The sequence below is a fragment of the Festucalex cinctus genome, chromosome 20 (assembly GCF_051991245.1).
Source record: "Festucalex cinctus isolate MCC-2025b chromosome 20, RoL_Fcin_1.0, whole genome shotgun sequence".
Classification (NCBI taxonomy): Eukaryota; Metazoa; Chordata; class Actinopteri; order Syngnathiformes; family Syngnathidae; genus Festucalex; species Festucalex cinctus.
Window position 1 is genome coordinate 15,445,965 of NC_135430.1, and position 23,764 is coordinate 15,469,728.

General features: G+C 39.1%; 1 protein-coding gene across 8 annotated transcripts in view; it reads right to left on the bottom strand.

Annotated features, from left to right (window-relative positions):
- The window catches only part of ntng1a (netrin g1a), a 190,656-nt gene that overhangs the window by 66,620 nt on the left and 100,272 nt on the right, over nucleotides 1–23,764 (bottom strand). For all 8 annotated transcript variants that reach the window (XM_077508786.1, XM_077508785.1, XM_077508784.1 and 5 more), the window contains one exon: nucleotides 18,827–19,426. In XM_077508786.1, coding sequence (XP_077364912.1) covers nucleotides 18,827–19,075 — 249 coding nt within the window. In that variant the 5' untranslated portion in view covers nucleotides 19,076–19,426. The remainder of the gene's footprint in view (nucleotides 1–18,826; nucleotides 19,427–23,764) is intronic.

Genomic DNA, 23,764 nt, shown 5'->3' on the forward strand with positions numbered 1-23,764 from the left:
AGCAAATGAGGATTATTGAAACACTTAATTAGTGATTTAAACCAGCTACGCGGACGTTCATTGAGAATCCATTGAAAATGTTTGGCTTGTAGCATTATGCTAATCCACCAAATAATGACGAGCCTCTCGGGGCTCCAGGGCGCGCGCACAGTCTTGTTTGGCTGGCTCTGCTCAGTGTGGGCATCTGCCTGCACAACAAACCCTTGGAGAGCATCTGTTGGCAGTGAGATGGAACAGCCTTGCCAAACCCTCACCCACATTTGACTTCTTAGTGGGAGCATGGCAGCTGAACTAATGCACCTTTGAATAGCAGGATCGTGCACAGGGATTAAGTTTGCAATGAATGACTAAGACAATGGAAAGTGCCCCAATTCTTCCTCTATGGACAACTAAAGCAGATAAAAAGTGACATATTATTCATTATTAATCTACTACATTTGAGGTGTTTTGTAATCAAGCCACAATGTGAGTGAAAACAAACCCGAGTATAAATCATCAGCATATTAATTTATCATATTTTTGGGGGGTGAATTTCCAAGGATACATTTCACAGCTTAGTTCCCGGTTGTCACTTAGACACTACAGTCTCCTCCAAAAGTAATGGAACACCAGTCTAAGACATTTTATGTGACATTAGAGTCTGGTTAAGTCAAAGGGCCGCAGGCTTGGTGCAGTTATTGCAAGTATGGGTCCCATATCCCAATTCCATCACATTCATTACTACGTGATAGAATTCATGTTTTCGAGGAGAGAGGAGAGGAACTGACCTGATAAAATTCACTTCTGCACTCTATGAAAAATCCTCTCCTCATCCTCTCTTTTTATTTGGTTTTCACGACCCTAGTTACATGGGTGCGCCAACCCTAAAAATGCAAATGCAGGCCATAGTTGGAACACAGTGTACTTGAGTGGAAGATTGCCGAGTACGTGTGCTCAAGTTTGCAATCATTCTTAACAGAAAACAGGCGGCCTCAGCAGACTGGCTCTAACCATTCTGCTGCGTTTAGATGTTCTTGTGCTCTTGAGTCATCTTCTGTTTAAGATAACATATAGCCTAGCTAGGTTATGTGAATGTGAATGTAGAGCAGAGAAAGTCATTCTTCATTGTTAAGAGACACAATTCTTCATTGCAGCAAATGTATGATAACTTATATTTACAATTATTCCTACAACATGTCACTTGGACAAATACAAAGTAAATCACTAGTACAGTAATAGTATAGTATGTTATCCATCCATCCATTTTCTTGACCGATTATTCCTCACAAGGGTTGTGTGGGGTGCTGGAGCCCATCTCAGCTGGCTCTGGGCAGTCGGCGGCGTATAGTATGGTATAGTATTTCTTCATACTTTCAAACAAGGTCATAGACTAAGCCAACATTATTTTGGAAGAAAGCCCTCTCTCCAGTTTCAAAAATCAAAAATTAAACTCCAACCCATCAACCCACTGATCACAATTGCTGAAGAAACTTATTGCTCGCGGTCAATGTGGAAGTTGGTAAGCATGAACCTGGCTAAAGCTTTGATTTTCTGTCAAAACCAAGCCAATGTTACAGTTCAATGAACCAGAAGTTGCGTGTATGTAAGTCACCAAGCAGCAATATTGTGTATTGTGCACATGCATGATTTAAAACTTAAAAGGTGACTTTCACACAACCCTCAACAAAAAACTTACTGCTACAATAATTGTGGTTTAGTTAAAATCAAAACTGCTATAAATTATTAGCCACAAGTACAGAATTTGCTCTATGCTTGGTTGCTTTCCCTGAGGGTGAATTGTTCCTTTTTATAGACAAAGAAACACAAAGAGCGTTATGAGAAAATCCACTTGCTAATTTGAGAAGCAAACTAAAGAGTGTACACGGCTGACTTGATGACAGCTGTCAGTGTGACAAGAGCTATTATCAGGTGGGATTTAAATTGTTATGCTGGAGGCAACCAGGCGGTGTCCAGGAGGGATTTGAAAAGACAAGGTTTGTGAAGAAGGTTTCAGGTACTGTCACTCAAACATATATTGTTTCTCCTGCAGGCCCACGTTGAATATTCATATAGAGTAACTCGTAATGACACCCCAAAAGTAAAACTACTAACATTATGCCACAAGCAATTATACAACAAACACGGGTGGATTTAACAGCATGTTGGATTTTTTGTTTCCACTATCTCTTGAAAAGATTATTATAATAGTGACGTAGCAGTGTGGTTTGAGTATACTCGTATGGGGAGTAACATAATTAGGATTAGGGATACACGATAATTATCTGCAATTATCAACCAATTTGCCATACAAATAAACCAGATAATAAAGAAATACGGCGATAATTATCGGCAATTATCAACCAATTTGACGCCACACTGATGAACCAGATAATAAAGAAATCTACTGATAATAATGGACATTCCACGGTGATCCATCTGTTGTTGTTGTGGCTCAACTTGTGCCCAAATGTGTCTCCCGAAAATGTTACCCTCATATTTTTGTTGTTGTTGCATTTTTGAAACTTGACTGTTTTGTGAAACTCAAAATGAGTTACTGGTCGTCTGTGAAGCACAGGTATCAATAAAATTCAGCTTCATGGTGCTTTACACAATCTTTCAATGTATTTGTACATGATAGACTTAGTACATATCCCAATGATCGTACCCAAAGACACACATGCAAACCGCAACATGGCGGGGCACAGAAGAACCCTGTGAGGAAAGGCACGCAGGAGGAGTTCATCCACACTGAGAGGGATGACGGCCAACCACCACAGGGAGGAACGCCATCCCAGAGACCACCGGCCCATAGTGACCGCAGCCCGCTCCATACAGACTGAAGCGAGCCACAGCTCCCCGGGGCCAAGGGGCCCCCGGGACAACCGCCCGCCCGAGGTCAAGAAATGTGTGACATCTTTTCAAAAGCAATTTATTTGACAAAAATAACACTTTTGCTGACAGCCTGGCACCGTTGCAGTTCCTACTGATATTTTATTTTAAAACAAACCAAGCTTAATCAAATGTGCTGTTTTAGCCAGCAAAATCGCGACTGTGGTTCTGACAGAACTTCGTCTCGTAGCCCAAATCTCACTAATGTTTCTAGAGAAAAAAAAAATACAGTTTGAAATGTTGACAATCTCAAAATGAAAACAGTTGCCCGCTCATTATTAAGTGAAATATCTTATTTTCTCTTCTGTGTTCATAATTGAAACATTAATAATAATGATGAACAAAAATAGTGCATTGAGACATATATTAGCTAACCTTCAGTAAATGCTAATTTCTCTATATGAGTTCTGGTTAAAAATAAGTGCTTGGACAATAGAAAAACACCATCATTACACTGCAATATTCCCTGTTGTAATAAATACATAATTGCATCAAAGCAAGCATTTGTTCTTGGTCCTGCTGTGAAATAGATTGGTTAGACACAGTTTGTGACTAAAACACCTGAAATTGACCACAACACAAAAATCCTCCTTACAATGAATTTTCCTGCTAACCGTTTTAACAATAAAATTAAGATTTGTCGGTGCTGCAGTTTTTGATTAAATCTGTCAGGGAAGCCTGACATTTTTTTTGTGAGAATGTAAATGATGTAACAATGGCAACTGAGATTAATCCAATTTCTGCATTACTTGGTGTAAACTTGCTTTTCATTCCTATAAGCCATCCAAATGTTGGAGACGATGCCATAGACTCCATAGACCAGGGGTGTCCAAACTACGGCCCGGGGGCCATTTGCGGCCTGCGGCAAAAATGAAAAATAATTTTTCAATGCTGTTAAAAAAAAAAAAAAAGAAAAAAAAAAAGTGCATTAAACATTTCTAGCTACGCAAAGATACAAATTTGCAGCTAACAATTCAGTTTCAGAAATAAAAATAGTTTCATCCACTTGTTGCCTAGTGTGAAGGTCCAATTTGTGAAAACATCACATTAAATTAATGGTTCTTAAGTGTGGTCAGTTTACTACCGATTGTTCTTGTTGTGGTTCAGAATGTCAAGTTGGGATTCAGCTGCCGCTCAGTGGAGAGGCATATCTATTATAGTGGCACACAGGGGTCACTATTTGCCTTGTGACTGTTAGCAGTTTTCAATAATTAACTACATTATATCAACGATTTATAATTGCCTCATTGATTTTTACCATGTTTAACTCATTCACTGCCATTGACGGAAAAAGACGTCAAATGATGCATTTTTTTGCTGGTCTGGCAATGAATGTGTTAATAAATAACTTTAAAAAAAAAAAATCAAAGTGGCCCTTGCAGCTTTCTATTTTTCTGTATGTGGCCCTCAGAGGTAAAAGTTTGGACACCCCTTGCCATAGACGCTGCCATAGACACTGGCGTCTGCGGGGTCTCTGACCAACCACATAACCCACAAACATCATCCCAAATGAATCATCTCAGCTCTACAGTGCACAAACAAGCTCAAAACGCATCCTAACAAGGGGGGTGAAGTGATGAAGCAAAAGCTACGAGAGCAGTTAGCCGTATGCCAGCCCCCGCCTACACTTCCCAGTAGGCGCTGCCCTCTTGTCGCAGACCTGTTTGCTGACTTCAGCCAATATAACGCTGGCACAAGTCTGCTGAAAGGTGTTCATCCAGTCAGCACAACAGTCTCCCACCTTTTCTATCAGGAGCTTGTCTCCCTTTACATCACAATGCACTAATCTCCAATAACACGCTCAATTAAAAAGCTCCTCTCCCTAAATCTCAGCGGCACTATAATATAACATGAAGTACTTGAGATTAAAGTACTTACATAATCAACAACAATTAGAGCACCCCGATACACGCTATTAGCTCTAATCATCAGGCAAATGTGTCCTTCATTACAAAGCTTTAACAACCTTACAAATTCCAGCCCTTGCGGGATTTCACTTTTTTGCCTCACTGTCAAGTGCTTCGCTATTGATAATCTATTTCAAATAGCTTCGCACACTGAGCATGTAAAGAATTTAAAGTCAACATGGTGCTGTGTAGGAATTGTTACTTTAGAAATAGAGCAGCCCTACAGCTTCCAACAAAGATAATTCAGAGTGGAAATCCAGTATGCTGGCACGGTGAGCGGCTTACTCTGTTCTTATCTCTTGGCAGAGCGATGCTGAGGCGCGCTCCCTGCCACATGGCACCCAGATACGTGGTGAGGCACAATCACACATGCTGGCTTTTATGAGTCATTGCACACCACCATGGTTTGCAGCAAAGAATCAAAAGGTCTGGTTTGTTAAAATTCCTAAAATAGCTGGCAAAATAATGAGGTAAAACTGTTCGGACTGCACAACTTACAATAGAGACACAATTATACCGGCATTTTCTGCCATTAACGCAATATCACCATGCTTTGCATTTCAATTTAGCTTGCCATGGTACGATTTGGAACAGTAAATCTTTATCTGGCTTGTGGTTCCACTGTTGGATGTGTCGGCAGCACGTAAATAGGGGGGACATCATTGCAGCACGACATGGTGAAAGCTGCCAATAAATTCAATAAGGAAGCGCAGCCTGTCACAGTAAATACAGGACAACAATGGAGGATATCCAGCATAGTGTGCAAAGCTTTGTTTGATAAAAGGTGCCTTATGGGGTATTTCCTATTATATTATCAATGTTATATGGAGGGTTTAATTCAGTCATTTGGCGGTAATTTAGGTTGCATGTCAGCCTACTGTCATATTGGGGTAGTACCGTATTTTCCGCACTATAAGGCGCACCTCATTATAAGGCGCACCTTCAATGAATGACATATTTTAAAACTTTTTCCATCTATAAGCCGCTACAGTAGAGGCTGGGGTTACGTTATGCATCCATTAGATGGTGCTGCCCTAAAGGGAATGTCAACAAAACAGTCAGATCGGTTAGTCAAACGTTATTAATAGATTACAAACCAGCTTTCTGACAACTCCATTTACTCCTAAAATGAATACACAGCCGTTTTATTATTTTCTCTGATGTAAAGTATTAGTATTAGCTAGCAATCCAAGATGTCGGGATCTTCTGCGCGTGCGCGTCACCGATCGTGCAGGGTCACAGCAAGACCTGTTGCGGCTCAATATTGATCCATATATAAGGCGCACTGGATTATAAGGCGCATGGTCAGCTTTTGAAAAAATTGAAGCCTCTTAGGTGCGCCTTATAGTGCGGAAAATACGGTACCTTACTTTTTGGTACTCCTTAAAATACACTCACAAAAGCGTCAAACATCGGGTCAAACATTTTCACTATGATGGCTTTTGCAACGAATGAAAAGACAACCATGCTTTTGGCATCTTTCCTTGAATCCGTTGAATTCCTTCCCGAGATTTCAGGTACACAACTGAGACAAACTCACACATTTTTCAAACAGATAGTCACTCCCCTGGTGTTGCTAAGGGAAACCATTAAATGATTGTATAAAACATTAAACACCATGTTCGAATGATGTATATGTATTGTTGTGTACCAAGGGCATATTCTTAAATAAATGAATACAAGTCTCGAGACACTAGAAAGACCCCCACAGCAGCTTGAAATCAGTCAGACAAGAAAGTGAGGGGACGTGGCAGGGTGGAATGGGTTCCAACTTAAATTGCATACCAGAGGGAGCATTTAGAGAGGCGGTATGTTGGAGAAGCTAATTAGGGTTAGTAATTAATTTTGCTGAAGCAAATACAAATTGCTCAATGATTGTAGAACAACATTTGTGAATGAGAACATTTATAGACATCTGCATGTATGTTTTAAAAGGCAGCAAGTGAGACTGATAATGACGCATTCAGGTGATTGATGTTACAAGTGAAACAGAAATGTATCATCCTAATGAAGCACAGATCGTCATTTAATTGACTATTGACCTATAATCGCCTGCTTTTTAGTGTTTCATATTTCTCTACGCTAGTCAATCTCATGGCAAGGCAGGATGCCAACTAATAACACAAGTGCAAAGAAACCCTTGACCCGATCCAAGGGAATCCAAGCGAGGTGCGACTCATCTCGAACGTCAACGCCGCCTGCCACAATGGCCGCCGCTCACTGTTTGATGCATGTGTTTACACTGGGGGGGGAGTAGACCGAAGGCCGCTGAATAAGCAGTGAAAGAGAAGCCTTTCGGTGCGACAACAATACAAGTCCCGAAGTAACAGCTAATACCTGGCACCTCTCACTAAATCATTTCATTTTCGGCGTCTGATGTGCAGACAGACGGGATGGAAAATGCATTTCCACGCCAAGCCTCTCAAGTGCTTACCGTCCGTGCGAGCATAATGAAAAGATTACCGGTTGCGCCCCCTTGTCAAATCATGCTTCTGAAACAAGTGCATGACACCTTATGGGAGCTATTTTCAATATACTGTCAGAAATAGAGGGAGTCCGTTTTCTTCTGTCTTAGGGTGAATTGTGGCGCTCCAGAGTAATTATTTTGTACATGTTTCGGGAGAAAAACAAAAGCTATAAAAGTCAAATCCTTGTAAGTAGGGGTGGGTGGGCTAAAAAAAAAAAAAAAAAAAAAAAAATCAATACGGGAATATATATCGTTGCCAGTCTAATTACAATACACGTATCAGTTCGGAGGTGTCGATATTGCATATTCAATCATAACGTTTCCTGCTACTTTCCGGAAGTGCTGCTAACATTAGAAGAAGACATTTTTACCAGCCAGCACAATGATAATTTGAGTAAATATACATGACTGTTGTCATAAAAATGTATGTAAGTAATGTAAAATATTGGGTGCGTATCGTGAGGTTGCTGGCAATACCCAGCCCACTTGTATCCCTGGAACGGATCATTTCTATTACCAAAATGTACTTGTGGAAAAATTGTCGCAACATTTAATGAAAACTGAAGGGAGATGTAGTTAACGCTACATTGAGAGGCGCTTTGGTGTTTTTACTGATCGGAAACCTCAGTGACGGGCTTTCTTAGATCGGTTTAGCGATGTTCCGCTTCACACTTGTAATGGATTCAATCGGTTTTGAAGTCGTGTTTAGCCCTCGTTTGGACATTATCATGAGCCACCATATCTATCCACTCCGTTGACTGTCAATCACCAGTCACCACTCTCGTTAAATTTGTCATTGAAAAAGCAAACGTACAGGAGGAACTCCCACCAAGCGGTTCCACTTGGACTCTGATGGTGTCGATGTGACCCAAATTTGCAATGTAAGGCAAAGTTAAACAGCCACAATATGTACAGTCACAAATTAAGGGGTAAATGGACTGAAGATGACTATGTGGTCTTTGTTGAGAGGTTGACATGCCAAGTGTATGCCTTCACCCTAGCCACAGTCCTACAGATATTGCCAGGCTACCCACCATTAACCAACTGCTCTCTCTGTCCTAAATGGGGTTAATAGACTGCTAACAATCAGAATAGCCCTGACAGCACTTCACTACCCCCCCCCCCCTCCCTTCTGCTTAAATTCAGCTTCTCTCATCCTTTCGCCTCCCTTAGAAAGATACTGTAACTCTCACCTCGGCTCAATCAGGAAGATTGCTTATTAAGGAAAGGCTCTGGGGTACCTCACTAAATTGGGGGGAGCACGGTCTCACTAGTGCGATAACTACAGATTTATGTCAGAATTAGGTGTAAATAGCTGCACTGGCTATTCCACTTCTTTAATTAAGCAAGCACATTTTCCAGGCTTCAGCGTGTTCCCCTTGCACGGCATATGCTTGCTTGCTTAAATAGGGACTGAGCCATGTGGAGAGCGGAAAGAGGAGCCATTCAAGTGCAGTCCCAAAAGACTGAAATGGATAACAACAAAGCATGACAGCCTCACATTTTTCTGTGTTTTCAAGAATGTATATTGCGATAAGAGCGGATGGAGAAATTCCGTCTGGATTCATTGGGTCTGTTGTGTTTTGCTATCCATTTGAACTTTGAGCCTTTTTGCGGCTGTCAATGAGTAGTCAACACAATGATACACGGCAACGAATGTCAGATTACTTCTCAATGTCAGATCAAGCTGAGTGCACAGTAAAATGAAAATGTTCCGGCACACTGCGATATTGCTTTGAAAAACTGCAGTGTGTGTACTTCCCAGACAGGTCTATCTGTTGCCTTTCATCTGCCGGAGTTCTATTTTGGATCCTCCAAAAAAGGTGCACATTACAACCCATTTAACTCCCTATTGCCACACAATACCTGGACTACCAAATTCTACCCGTATAACATGCTAGCGAACACAAGAACATATAGTGAACGTCCTGTGCTGTCAAGTCCTTGGTAACCTAGCTATTAGCTTAGCCGTCATGCTAATGCTAACATGCCTAACTTGTGATTTTTCTATTGTTCAAGTATTAGTTTCATGCTTCTCTAGCTATTGGCTAAGCAATTAGCTTGGCAGGCTAATACTAATAAATGCTAATTGATAAGTCACATTAATGGTGCATTTGAGAAAGTCTGACTTTTCCAACTTCATACCAGAAAGTGTTCAATCTTCAATCTGACGTCATTCGACAATGGCGACTCCCATAGAGATATAGATCGTAAACGGTCAAACGTAACTTTCACAATTATTTATCTCTTTATTTATTAGTCCAGTAATCTAGTTATTCGAAATTAGTAACATTACCTAACACAACCTGATTTGGACTAACTGTTTTCCAGAACAACAAACAATTTATCGGAATCAGCCATCTTTGTTGTTTACCATTTCTTCATACGCTTTGAGGTCGGAACTGGAACAATCCTAGTGAGATAAAACCGACTTCACACTTTCTTCAAATGCAGCATTAGTACCATGTGACCTGCAAATATGATGACTTGTAGCCATGCTAGCCTAACCCTAGCCTAGCTTTTTATGCGGTGATTTTGCTTGGTAGGACGTACTATTTCTTAGCCATTACGTATGTTCACAAACTAATTGCAATGATAATAAGTTTGTTTCATGTATCAATGACAATATTATTTTATTTCAAGGTGTTTGGCCGTTTTCGAGTTAAGGCAAAAGTGAGACATAACTCGACCACATACTGCAACACTAGCTTCTTATTTACTCTGCAGATGTGAACCTACTTTGTGACGCATATTACTGTCACCTCTCGGACTGTAGTGGAAAATTACTGAAGCATCCTCAGACAAATTTACAACCTGGAGACACATTTGCCACTTATTCGCTCAATTAAAAGAATTGTTCAAAGTGGATAGAAATGCTGTGCTTAGAAGCTTCAGCATCTGCTACTACAGTGGGATCATTTGGCCCCCACCACGTAGATAAAAATGAGCAATGGGATCACTGGTTTTGCTCTATTCAAATCCTTCCTGTTCATATGTTGCAATTAACATCCAAATCCAACACAAAAGAACAAATAAGTGTCCCTAAATGTGAAAGCCACCATATGCCACAGAATCTAATTTCCACTGCAGGATTACAAAGAGCAATTACAAGTAATTCTATCAATTCTCTGAGTATCAAAGGTTGAAAGCAGTGCCTTCCGGTCGTAATTCTTCATAAGTGATTAACTGAGAAATGCAACGGAGAGATTCAGGGACAACACATACTGTGAGGAATGAAGGGAAAAAAAATTGAAGCAGAATGGTTTTGGCCAAAAATAAAAAAAGAGAAATGAGAGTTCAAAGAGGCTAATCCGAGGGTCCAAAAAGTCAGCGAGCTGCAAGAGTGTTTAACACTGAGACAATGTGATATGCCTGGTTTTAAGGCTCTAAAATATTCCGAGGCAAAATCTCTGGGAGATAATCCATACTTGACTCGTCTTCAATTGCTATTTGACGGGAACTGTCATGTGAAATGCTATGGAAACCGCAACAGAATGAATTATTTCATGCAACAGTTTTCCAAAGGGGTCAATCCACAAAATTCCAAAGTACATTCTCTATTTTTATTCACAGGCAAACACTCTAAAATTCATATTCAAACATGTACAAAGTTTTCCTCTTGTGTAGTTTGCCTCTTCATTGTTTCTGGGCAAAATAAGAGATGTTTGTCTCCCGACTTTAAAAAGAAGTCGACAGAGGCTGTGGGAAGCTGGAGTCAAGGAGGCCCCCTGTTATCGCATTGTGGCAATATAAACGGTTGAAGCAACACTGAGCGCATTGATGGCGCCCAGATAGACAAGTCGCACACACACATACACACGATCACAAAAAAAAATAAAAAATCACCTGATGTTGTCAGCAAGCCAACTTTTCACCAAGTTTATTCGTACAAACTTTTCTCCCTGAAAGGATCTGCAAAAGTCTCCTTTGCATTTTTAAGTAGAGAGAGTTGTTTTTCTTACCATCATTTTCCTATCATACTGTTATAATGTTTATTTGGGTGCAGCTTTAATTCAGTGAAATAGCATAATCGGCGACTAGTAAAGAGAGTAGAGATAGACCGATACGTTTTTGTTTTTTGTTTTTTTCAGGGCCAATACCGATTAGGGAAGTAAAGGATATCCAAACATCACGATACAATATTATCACGATATGAAGGTCACGATGCGATAATTATCACGATAAAGAAAGCACGATATTGTGCTTTTGTACATAACAGCAATGCATAGAAACCACCTACAATCTCTAATAACAATATCGAGGCACTTATTTGCTAAAGTAATCACACATTGATCGCTTCACAAGAAAATTAGGTTCCTCTTCATCTGACACTTAGCATAGATTTGAAACATAGGCCAAAACATCCCTAATGAAAATTAAATTGCACTAAAACTAGCCACTAGAGGGTGCTAGAACTGTGCAAATGGAAATCAACCTGACTTTTTTTTTTTTTTTTTTTTTTTAACAGATGTGTTCCTTTGAAATATTGTGAACATGACGACGATGATATTGTGCCAGTTTTAATATCACGATATTGCCCATATCGTTACATCCCTAATACCGATGCCAATTATTAGCAGTCAAGAAGGCTGATAACCGATATTTGAAGTTGATGTTCATTTTCAGTAAAAAGGGGGAGAAAAATATTATAATCAAAAGTTTTTTTTTTAAATACTTATTGAACATTGAATATGCTTATTGAACATTTTTCAGACTTTTCAAAATATAGATTTTTTTTTTTTTATCTTAGGCAATATACTTCATTTTAAATTTCTAAAAAAAAATAAAAATAAAAAATGTCCAGTGAGCTCCCAAGGTGATCAGTAGTGAACTTAAAAAGTTAATGTAAAAAAAAAAAAAAAAAAAAATGTCCAGTGAACTCCCAAGGTGATCAGTAGTGAACTTAAAAAGTTAATGTTAAAAAATAAATAAATAAATAAAAAATAAAAAAATAAAAAAACCAACAACATGAAATCTTAAACATCCACATTTCTTTGTTTTAATGTCGAACAAAAGCAAAAGGTTCAGAAGATTCTCAAGGTCAGCAGAATCTTTTATAAACTGAACTGAAAATGTAAATAGTTTTCTGAGATTAAAATGGTTTTAGCTTCACCTTTTATCGGCCATCAGATTTTGAAGAAATTTGTCAAAATGCCCAATATCGGCGCCATCGGTCTGTCCCTAAAATAGTGTTGTTGAATGCAGTGAAAATAAAAATGTAAAGCACCTCAATTGCTGGTTTACTTTTTATATTGTAGGCTACTATGGACATTTTAATTACTCAGCACTTTGAGTTGCATTTTTATGTATGGAATGTGCTTATATGGCCTAATTGATTTGATTTGAATCATGAACAGAAAACTTACTGAAGGTTGATTAGGCTATTAAATCAAAAAACACGATTGGCACAGATTTGTCACAAATGAAATTGACATCTTGCAGTTAGTTGCAAATCCTCCACTTCCGTCGCAGTAAGACGACAATAAATCGATTCTGTTTGAGCTGGTCACAGATTAAAGAAACCATGCAAACAAAAGTGAACAAGCTGACTTCATCCTCCAATGCTTAACACTTCCAAATTGGATGCGTAATTAGTTTTTCTTTGCTGGTTAATTGCTGCTGCGGTTCTGGAGTCTGACCTTTTTGAAGTCAGTCAAGTCGGTCCGGAAAAAACGCCTTCGTGCTTGCTGTTGCTATCTCGCCCACTTCACAACAACAACAAAAGGCACCATAAACAAGTTTATGAGAGAGAATGTCATAGTCTATGAAAACATTGCAGCGCTGTGAAAATCTGCTCACCCACTCATTCGCCGCTAAACCAAGCAGTATTAAGGATATGAATTGAGACATATTGTGGCTGACACTTGTCTTATTTCTCAAGGAAATGTCATTATGGAGTCAGTTGAAACGGCACAGTGCATTAGCGAGGGGGGAGTAAGGAAGGTATGAGGAGTTAAAAACACTTTCCAACGTAAATCCCTGATCAGGATTAGTTTTGGAAAAGGTCAGGTTTGCATAACCGCATGTGAATCTGCGGATGACTTGCACTTGGTAACTATCCAACGTATAAAAACATCGTTGATTCATAGGAATGAAACAAAACAACAATAAACGGGACAGTCCTGTTTGAGCCTTGTGTCCCTTGTGATTGTAATTTTGAAAATCTGGTCACTCAGAGCCTATTCTGGTGGGTGAGAGGTTAGTTTAGTTAAACCCTGGACTAGTCGCCATGTCAACGACACAACACAAACAAACAACCATTCACTCATATGGACAATTTAGATTACAAGTGGTCCTTGGTCTAAGGTACAAAATACGTTTCAGGGTTATAAATGGCACACAATGTAAATTTAAGTAAAACTGTCGTGTACGGTGTTAATCTTTGTCTCTTTGGAAGTACATGAGCTCTGACTAATACCTGACAAAATGGTCACATCAGCAGGCTCCCATGTAATTAAACCTGCTTTACTACTTTGGCAAATCAGCTACCACCTAGCAACAGTTGCCTTATTTAGGCTTTGTTGAGTCAGCCAACTAACTTCAGCGTTTAAGATATCATTTCATGGGGTTCCCCTAACCAGTGGAGTTCCTAAGCAACGTGGCACCCTAGGCAGGATTTCTGCTAGTGCCCCCCCCCAGAGTGTGCACAACTTATTAGACCAACCACAAACCCGATCCCGCGCAACTTATTAGATTAGACCAACCACAAAATACTCATCATAAACTCACACAGGGCACACGGTATCTTCACGTCTCTGGAATTTTAAAACCTCAGTTGCAGTGCAAAATTAATAATGTAGTAATTGTACTACAATAAATCCCTGTATGGGATAATGAGAGCCTAGCAAGGAACGAACTTAATTGTTTGCATCAACCATTCAGAGTATTATCTCAAGTATCATGAATCGGCCATTTTAGAAGAATTGTTTTTTTCTTGTGTGCTTTGCTTTCATTTCATTGCTGATGGTTCTGATAACTGGTTCTGATGATGCAGACCAGTCTGAGTAGCACTCAGTACCTTATGAGAGAAAATTTATATTCATGTTCTTACTGATGAAATCTGCATTTAGAGCATCTCCCACGCTAATTTTATACTTTTTGCTACAACCGGTCGGCACACAGTGTTATTTTTAAAATAACGTGGAAAGTTTACTGCGGAAAAGTCAACTTACTGTTAAAGTGTGGCAACGCAAGATGGCCACCGCCGGCATCACTTTTCGCTACAGCATGGAGTAGCCCAGTTTATTTATTACATCCGTACAGGAAATTTTGACAAAACATGAAACAAAACTAAATGGAATGAACACTGTGTCAACAAAAACACATATCTTAACATTTAAAGAAACAAAGCAGCTCAAATGTATCTAACAACTATATTGACATCCAGACTCTCAAATTATCGTGTTTTGACTAGTGCTGACATATACAACGGATTTTTGCTTTAACATTTTTAGGTATAAAAAAAAGCACAGCATATCTAAAAGTCCAAATAAATGGTGTGCTAATATTTCAATATAATTCTTATTTCATTTGAAAAAAACACGGTATGTTACATTGTATTTATTTTTATTTTTTGTGAAGGTTTCTGTTTTGAACTCTGGAATAATGGACTGTAGCCTACTCTGTCATGTAAAAAAATAAATAAATCATACATTCAAGGTTCCTCTCCTGAATGCTTTGCAGTTTCAATCATCAAAATGTTTGCGACTGTGCAACCTCTCAGCGCTATTAGATGCCAGGCGTCGAACTTGAGGGGGCAGCAGCATCTCATATAATGTGTAGCAAAGTTCACTGATTGTCATCTTACTGTTATTTGAAAGGTCACAGGTCGAAAACAGAAAAAAAGCCGTCATTGTGTGTGGGCAAATGATGCAGCGGTGGGCCCAGGAATGAAGGCCTCTGCCGGACATAATACTCATATAAGCACCATGCCCTGCAGTTGCTCCACTTGCCTCACTCACTCTCATATCCAACTTTGATGTCTGTTACTTTCAGCTCCACAGACACAATGCTATATGTGGCAGATTTTACAAGTGTTACATCAATTATCACGTTGATAGAATTCTCTGATAACGCCACCTAACTACAATTGCCCTGTGGTTAAAATGCTTCTTGTGATGCAAACTCGCAGCAGCATTTTGACACTACAGCAGGAATATCACAGGTAAAAGTTCTGGTGTTGAATTGGACTTGAGAATTCTACTTGTATTGTTTCATTGGTGTATCCAGAAATAGAATAGTTCCAAGCCTCTGACATGCATGACTGAGTCCTTCCCATCTGTGATTCATTTGTCCATCACTGAGTCACAACGAAGCAAAAAAAAGGAGCATATACTCAAGGTTTCATTTTGGATCAATCAGAGGTCAAAGAAATGAGCAGTCGGAGAATGAAAAGTGGCCCCGTTTTGACATTAGTCCTCACGATATGACGCACAATTCTTTTCATCCACTCAACTCGATTATAAACGGAGTAAGCTTAAGGTGGAGAGAAGACCACATTTTCCAAAAGAGCTTGAGGACGACGGGTCCACAGAAATATAAAGCATTTCATGTTGAAAATGTATCTATCCTTCTACTTTCTATTGCACTTGTCCTCATTCTGTAGTGCAACCTTTCAAATAACATGTCCTTCAAAACTGGTACTTTCCAATCAAAAATGAAAGTAGAAAAGTCACTTCGATTTAAAAAAAAAAGTGGAGAGAAACATCTATACACGTTACCAAACCAATATATGTACTGCTGCAGTTCTATAAAAAAGGTAGAAAAAATATTGTCTACATAGAATTGACAACTTCGGTGCGGAAACAATCTTTTAAGTGAAAACCAATATGGTTTCAGAGAAAAACATAAAAAATAAAAAAAAGATCCACTTCTATGGCAGAAATTACTTCTAGCATAGACAAGAAAAGAATTTACTGTAGGGATTTAAAGTCCTAAAGAAATAAAAAATAAAAAAATAATCAAAAGTTTTTTGATACTTTAGATGATAAGTCATAATATGAAAAATGGAGAGATTAGGGCATAAGAGAGTTGTCATATGAATTCATATGAAAAAAAAAAAAGAAAAAAAAAAAGAAAAGAAAAGTTACCTAGATGACAGATCAAATAAATATGACAAATATGTGCAGTTTAACAATGTAAAATCATATCAGTTGACGGTAACTCACGGAGTCCCCCAAGGGTCTGTGCTAGGTCCTGAATTATTCATACTGCTGATGACACAACTTAATATTGCTCTGGAGAAAATCTCGAGCAACTTCTGACTACTGATATATATAATTTATAGTTTGACACAAATTATCTTTGAAATCAGACAAAAAAAGTTTATATTCTTTGGCAGACAAAGTAAACACGAAATTAAAAAAAATCACCGACAACAAAAAAACTGCAAAAGTAAATGAATGTTGATTAATTAACTTTAGCTGTAATTGTTGTACTTGATGTTGATAATGGACCTGTTGTTATAGAAACACTAAAAGACTTAATTAAAAATGACATACACGATTTTCAAAAAATATATTTGAGTGTGGACATTGCTTCAAATATGTCCAGCAGAATAATGTGCAGCCTGAGTAAAATACATTATCTACATGTTGAATTATTCACATTTCCGAGTCTCCGTCGTGGGCCGCCGAGGAGATATTAGCTACTCAGTCACTGCATGCTTCGCGCATGGTCCTCTGGGTCTCTGCTTCCCAGACGCTCTCGCCTTCTCCAATCTTTCTTGATCATTTGCTCGCCTTTGTCATCCCCATTTTGTTAATCCCTCCCTCCCCTGCGTTTCTCACTCTCTCTCCCTCAGCTGACTTTCTGCTGACGACTACCCGAGTCTATTTATATTCCTCAAGTTACTACTTTTCTTCCTGGAACATTTTTGCTATTTATCTAAAAAGCTTTCGAGGCTGCGTTCCTGTTCTTAGAGAATCTTTGATGACTTGCAAGTCGGACTAAAATTGATTCATCATTTAGCAATCTGGGGCAACCAACTGTGAGTTTCAAAGTGAAAAGGACCCCAAATATGGAGGAGGCTGGTTTGCTAATTAAATACTTGACCTAATATGCATCGTTTTATTTTCAGCTCCACAAGGAGTTTGTGATTTTCATGATTGCTGGATAATTTGTAGATGCACCAAAGAGGTCTTTAAAGCTCATCAACCAATCATTGCTTTTATTGGGCACTTTAACATTTTTATTTTTTTTTTCCCCCAGTCGTTCTTAACCTTGTTGGAGGTACTTAACCTCACCAGCCTCGCATTCACCGAACCCTTCTTCACTAAAAAATAAAGCGATTTTGCTGATGCTGACTCCCATCACTCAACTATTTTTATAGAGCATTTTAAAACAATCACAGCTGTTTTCATAAGATGGAACTCAGGGGCAGACGATACAATGAAAACAACAAAGGCCCCAGAATTGAACCCTGTGGAACACCATAGATTCCGTTATACATGTGAATTCCTATTGGATAAATTTGTCCGACTACTTTCCTTTTTTTTTTTGCTCCAATAGTAATAAAGTAATCACACGACGGTCAAAAGTCGACTACTGAGCGCACCAAATTCCCTGCAGCCAAGAAATATAGTGTGATCCCCTGCAGCCCATGACGTCCAAGCCATTTGAGTCAAGTGTGTGTATTTTGACCCCTGAGGTTCCAAGAAAAAAAAAAAACTCACAAATTTGCGAGAGAAAAAAAAACTCAAATTTATGAGGAAAAACTCAAAACATTTGTGATATTAGAAAGTGGCAAATTTGTGAGTAAAAAGATCGTAAATTCATGTGAAATAAACTCTCAGATTTGCGAGAAAAAAAACCTCAGAAACTTGCAAGAAATACACGTACCGTACTCTGATTGGTCGAGATAGTAATTGCATTAGCAGAGATTAACCATGTTATATTAAGTATTTACACTTTGGAGCGTTGGGTATAAGTCGCTAAATTGATGTGTTGAATCTGCTGTTCTCAGTCGTTCACTTGCATTTACAATTTCAAGTCTTCTCGTCGTGTTTCATTGTAATTTCATATATCGTGAGCCCATTGAAAAGAGATGCAATGCTGCCATCTTCTGGCCATAGTTAGTGGGTGTTTTTGATTCCACAACCCATTGAGCAGGCAGTGCTGCACAAGACATTGCACTGCCCATTGAGGGGGGGAAAAAAAACAACAACTCAGTAAACGTCTATGTTTATGGCGGCATTCATTAGGATTTTAGCATACGTCATTAAACGTTTTTGGCAGTCAAAGAGTTAATATGAGTTAACTATCCAATTTAATGTCATTCATTCATGCTTTTGTATGTTTAGGTTTTTCCCAGTTATAGTTGAATTAGTGCAGTACTACTGACGCTGTGGTGTTTGTTTTCCCTGGCAAAGTCACATTATGCTGTGTTTTGTGTGAGTAATCAGTGTCAACAACACACTGAGGAGCAGCTCTCTAAACAGCAGAACGTGACGTCAGTCGGCACAAGTCTCCTCGTCTTTAGCCACATTAATGCTACGCGGGCTTTTCAGTTGTCTGTCACTAGTTGGAGGGCGGAACAGAATCGATCCATTGAACAAAAAAAAAACTCCATAAAGGCTGTACTCACCAGCGCACAGTACGTCTCAGGAGGATTTCCACAGGTGATGTTGGGCGGATCAAGAGTAACCTTCAGGTACTGGGTCATGTCTGCCGCCTCTGGCTGGCAGGCCATGTAGTCCCAGGTTAGTCCTTCGTCCGAGTAGATCTGCGATTTGCACACGTCATAGTGGCCCCATGCCGCAGGGTAGTGCTGCATGGCGGCCTGGCAAACACCAGTCCACAACGCCTGCAGTGCCAATGCCAAGTAGATACGCATGACTGGTCCTCTTTCAGCCTCCCTCCTCTTGGAGCTGGATCTCCTTATGAAGACTTAGAAACAAGGGGTCCCTCTTCTACTTCCGCTTCGACTAACAGTAGCTCATTCAACGGGAATTGGGAGACATGTCCTTTTGTTGACTTTTTTTTTTTTTTTTTTTTTTTTTTACTATTTGTGTCTCTCTAGTGTTAGCAGGCCATTGAGAAGAGGACAAGATTGAGCGAGGCTGCTCGAAAAGGGGGACGCGAGAAGGAGATAGCCCTTTGACGTGTTGATAAGACAATGTGTGACAGGTCTTCTCAGCTTGTCTGGCTGTCAGTCATTGTGCTCGTCCTGTGTGGCGGTCTGGAACTGTGGAGGAATGAGAAGCAGAGAACGGGGATGAAGTGACATTGTTTGAAAGCATTGCAAGGCTGAATGCTAATAAGTTGGCGTTTGTCGACCAAATAGAAATACAGAAAACGTGGGCTGGATTGGATCAAATTATAAAAGTTCACAATACAACAACACTGAGAATACACAAAGAAATATTCTTTTTCATGGGGCGTGGTAAGAATAGAGAAGCAACTGGTTCATTCAAAACAATACAATTGACAAGAAGAGTTGAGTTAGCTAAGCGTTGCCTAATGGTTAGCCTAGCTTGTTTTATTTCTTCTGCTACTACTTTTATTTCTTCTTTGTAATTTTCAGCATCCTTGATGCTCTCTGGCACCCCATTAGCTATAACAGGCCAGTCTTGGTACTACAACAGAAATCTTGTTTGTGGGAGGGAAACTCATGATTGTTGATGGATGCTACGCAACATGCTAACAGTGTTTTGTTTTGTTTTCTTAGTTATGTGTCGGGTCTCTCGCATAAAGAAAATTGATTACAATGTTTAAATTAATTGTATGTACCCTGCTTTAGTTGCAGTACTACATGAGTGATGGACAAGAACTGAATTATAAAGCAAAGCTCAGCTAAGAAAAACTTACATGTAGGTTTATCGTGAAGTGTCTTATTTCTATAGATATGTCAGTATTTTTCAGTGGTCACCAAGTTGTTTTCCCACCTGAAAGTCTCTTCGACTTCTCCACCAATGTGTTTGCAAAACATGACATGCATGATGGCAGATCCTGTGTACAATCACAAGGGGCACCTGGCAAGCCTTGGGGTATTTCTGTCACAATCGACAGTAGAACTCATCTCTGCTCTAAGAGCAGAGCAGTACTGTGTGCCTCCCACTGGGATAACATAAATTATGATGATGCGAGTGGTGGCATCCACGGTAGCCAATCAAAGTACTGTATGAGTTTAAAAAAAAACAAACATGCCTTTTGAATTTGGTACATTAAGACTAAGTATGCTGAATGGCAAATGATGGCATGGAATGACCGTGAACGCCGACATCAACAACCAAAATAATCAGTCAATAATAGATGGACAAAGACTCGTGCATGATTTAAAAGAATTTTAAAAAAAAATCAAGTTGTCAACTGTGATAAAGGGATGAGAGTTGAAGGGGACCCTAAAATGTAAAATAAGAGCATGTGAATGGGTGAGAAGTCAGCGGGTGAGGAAGCAGCCAATTATCCAGAAGAACTCTTGGCACCGAGCTCCCTGTCTCCCATTAGGAGACATACTATTAACGTGTTAAGGGGCACACTAAAGAGCTTCCTGGAATGGTGACTGCATGTGTGTAAATGTGCATGCGTGTATTACTTTTTACCTCAATAATAAAGCAATGCATTCTGTACCCTACTTGTCTTCTTACTCTATGTGTAAACCAAAGGAAGTGGGTAAAGCATAAACAATTGCAGATGGGAATTAAACTGACTTTTTGGACATTGATCAAAGTATGAGGTAATAAAAGGACGTCCAAACCACTGATGTACAATGATAACTATTATGTCGTGCATACAGCATCATAATAAATGACATACCACCAGAATGGTTGTAAAATTTCAGGGCAGGGTGGCAACTTTCTGTACAAATTAATGTGTTTTTTAAAATGAACCCTTTAAGGGACACTGGTCACTACAGTGGACAAGTATTGAAAAGTTACTTCTCCTATATGAATGAATATGAAAAGACTTTCTTTTTTTTAAATACTTGTTAAAAATACTGATGTTGATTATTGTAATTTGTGCATGAATAGGCTACATAGAGTAAGAGAGAATTTACATAAATTAACATGAATCAACTAAAAATGTAAAAATAAAATAAAATAAAATCAAAATAAATTTGAATACTTTCAGTGAGTGTATTTTATTGGTTTATATTCAAAGTATTATAGAAGGGGTACCTAAGCATATCCAACAGAAATCCATAATGTAAGTTATTAAAATGGTTAATAAGTCTTCAAACCGAAATGCAAATAAATAACTATAATTTGCCGTTTTAATCAATGTTTTGCAAATTCTTTATGGATGAGAATTAATCGATCACAATAATAATTAGATTTCAGCACAATTAAATATCAAATATCACGTTGCTTTAGGAGGCTTCCAAATACTTTTGCTTTAAAAATTGCAGAAATGTAAACAATAAATATTTTGTCAAATACAAATGATTTTTGAACTTGACCTACTCTGTAGGCGGCAGCAATGCATATTTCAAAATGGTCCACCGGCCCACTAGGTGGCAGTAATGCAGTAATAGTCCACCAATCTAAAGCATTAAAGAGAAGAAGACTTCTCACCCATTCTTTGTGAATCAACTTTTCACATTGATGAATAGAACAATTTATGGATCCACAATTCAGATTTACTGTGAAAAATACTGTATTGTGGTTTCTTCGTTGGTTTATGCTAGAACCGCGGGGGGGAAAAAAAACAATTGTGCAGATAATCCGAATATTGTTACATGCGGGTGTTCGAAATTAGATTTTTTTTTTCAATGCATACTTTTCCTATAGGGAAGCAGCAATACGATGACAATTTGGAGTGGACTTTTTCAGATCATAGTTGTTCACGCAACATACATCTCACGTAACCGATCATGACATCATCGCTTAATGTGCTATGAGTCACTGACGGTGGCTGAAAGTAAGGGCAGCACTTTTTTTTTTTTTATTCCACAATTAAGCAAGTTAGTAATGGCCAATAATTTCAAAACAGTCTACTTCAGGTCATAAAGGACAAGCTCAGCACAAACTGAGCTGGAATTAAGGTAAAACGACGATACGCGGGCTGTATCCCCACCTTCTTATTTTTAATTTCACGCATTTTATGCACTTTCAAGGGCAATTTCTGACACAGCTTCTGTCCTGCCTCTTTTACTTTCATCTTTTCCTGCCTCTTCCTGTTTCATATTCTCCACCAGTGCCTCACAAAAGGAGAAACACGGCAGAGGGAAGGGCAGAAAGACAGGAGGGCAGACAGTCAGAGGTAGATGAAAGATAGATAAGGACGGAAGCTTCCGTCTGCTCCGCTCATCTTGGCTGTTAATAACCTGCCAATATAGGACCACTGTCCTCATGAATAAACATGTCGAGTGGAGCTTGGTCCCGCAAACATGACAGCCGTGCATTCCCGTGGAACGCGCGCCGAGGGCTTGCCTTCGAGTCGGCTCATCACGTTTTCACTTTTGAAAATGTCGGCGCCGACAAGTGGCTGCCTTATGAACTTTTAATCATGTCGGCCCATGGCAAATGGGTGCAGTGCTGACGGCTGTTTAAGTGCCTGAGAAGTTGGCTGCCTGATGGAGTGCTAGGTAGGGGGTAGTGCCATACAGCCCGTTTCCAGGCTTCATTTCCAGCTGTGATGTTATATTGTTTTGAGGTTTGTCGTTAAAGTGAACCCTGAAAGAATGCCATTTATTTATTTATTTATTTTTTTTTGGGGGGGGGGGGGGGGGGGTGAATGATGAGAAGTAATCCATTCTTCTTACACAGACGTGAAACGCTACTGAATGTAATTATACAAAACATGAATTATAACTAGACTAAGTGCAATTTCTGGAGAAATTGCGTGGGAATGCTAAAAGCTGAATGCTAATAGTTGAATGCTAAGATTTGAATGCATGTGGAATGCTTATGAAGTAAATTGAAAGATAAATTATAAAATTATAACCTCCTGGTTCCTGGACAATGCGCTTTACCACCCAGCAGTATCTAGTCATGATGATAAGTTATATGTATGGAAGTGGGCGTGGAAAGTGATACTTCCATTGAAAATGAATGGGGAAAAGTTGATATTAAATGTTAAATTGTGCAAATACTGTAAGTAATGTGAAATCAGATGATATATACCCTGGGAGGCGTGAATTTTTGAAGCTAGTTGAAATTTGAACAAGGTAAATTGGCAGTATTGTGTGGGAGTTCGTTACGCGGAATGCTTCAGCATTCCCACAATTATCTATCATTGTTAATTTACTTTAACTTCCTGGATTCCTCATCGTACACTGGCCAATGGCGGAACGCATTCATGGTGATCTTTTGGACCAATTTTGAATTCACTTGTTTGAGTTGTTCCAGCTGCTAGCTAGCTAGTGCTAAGCTAACCTGGGTATTTTCACATTTCGTCCTAACTTGCTAGGACGCCTTGAGAATCCAACAGCGAGTAAACAAATGTGTTGATAAACTGTCTAACTGAGTTTTATTGACTGTTAAGCAGTTTAATTTAATTCTCATTTCACACACATGATGTACACTGCCCACATACTGTAGCAACATTCACAAGTTCTACGGTTAGCTATAGTCTGGGGCGG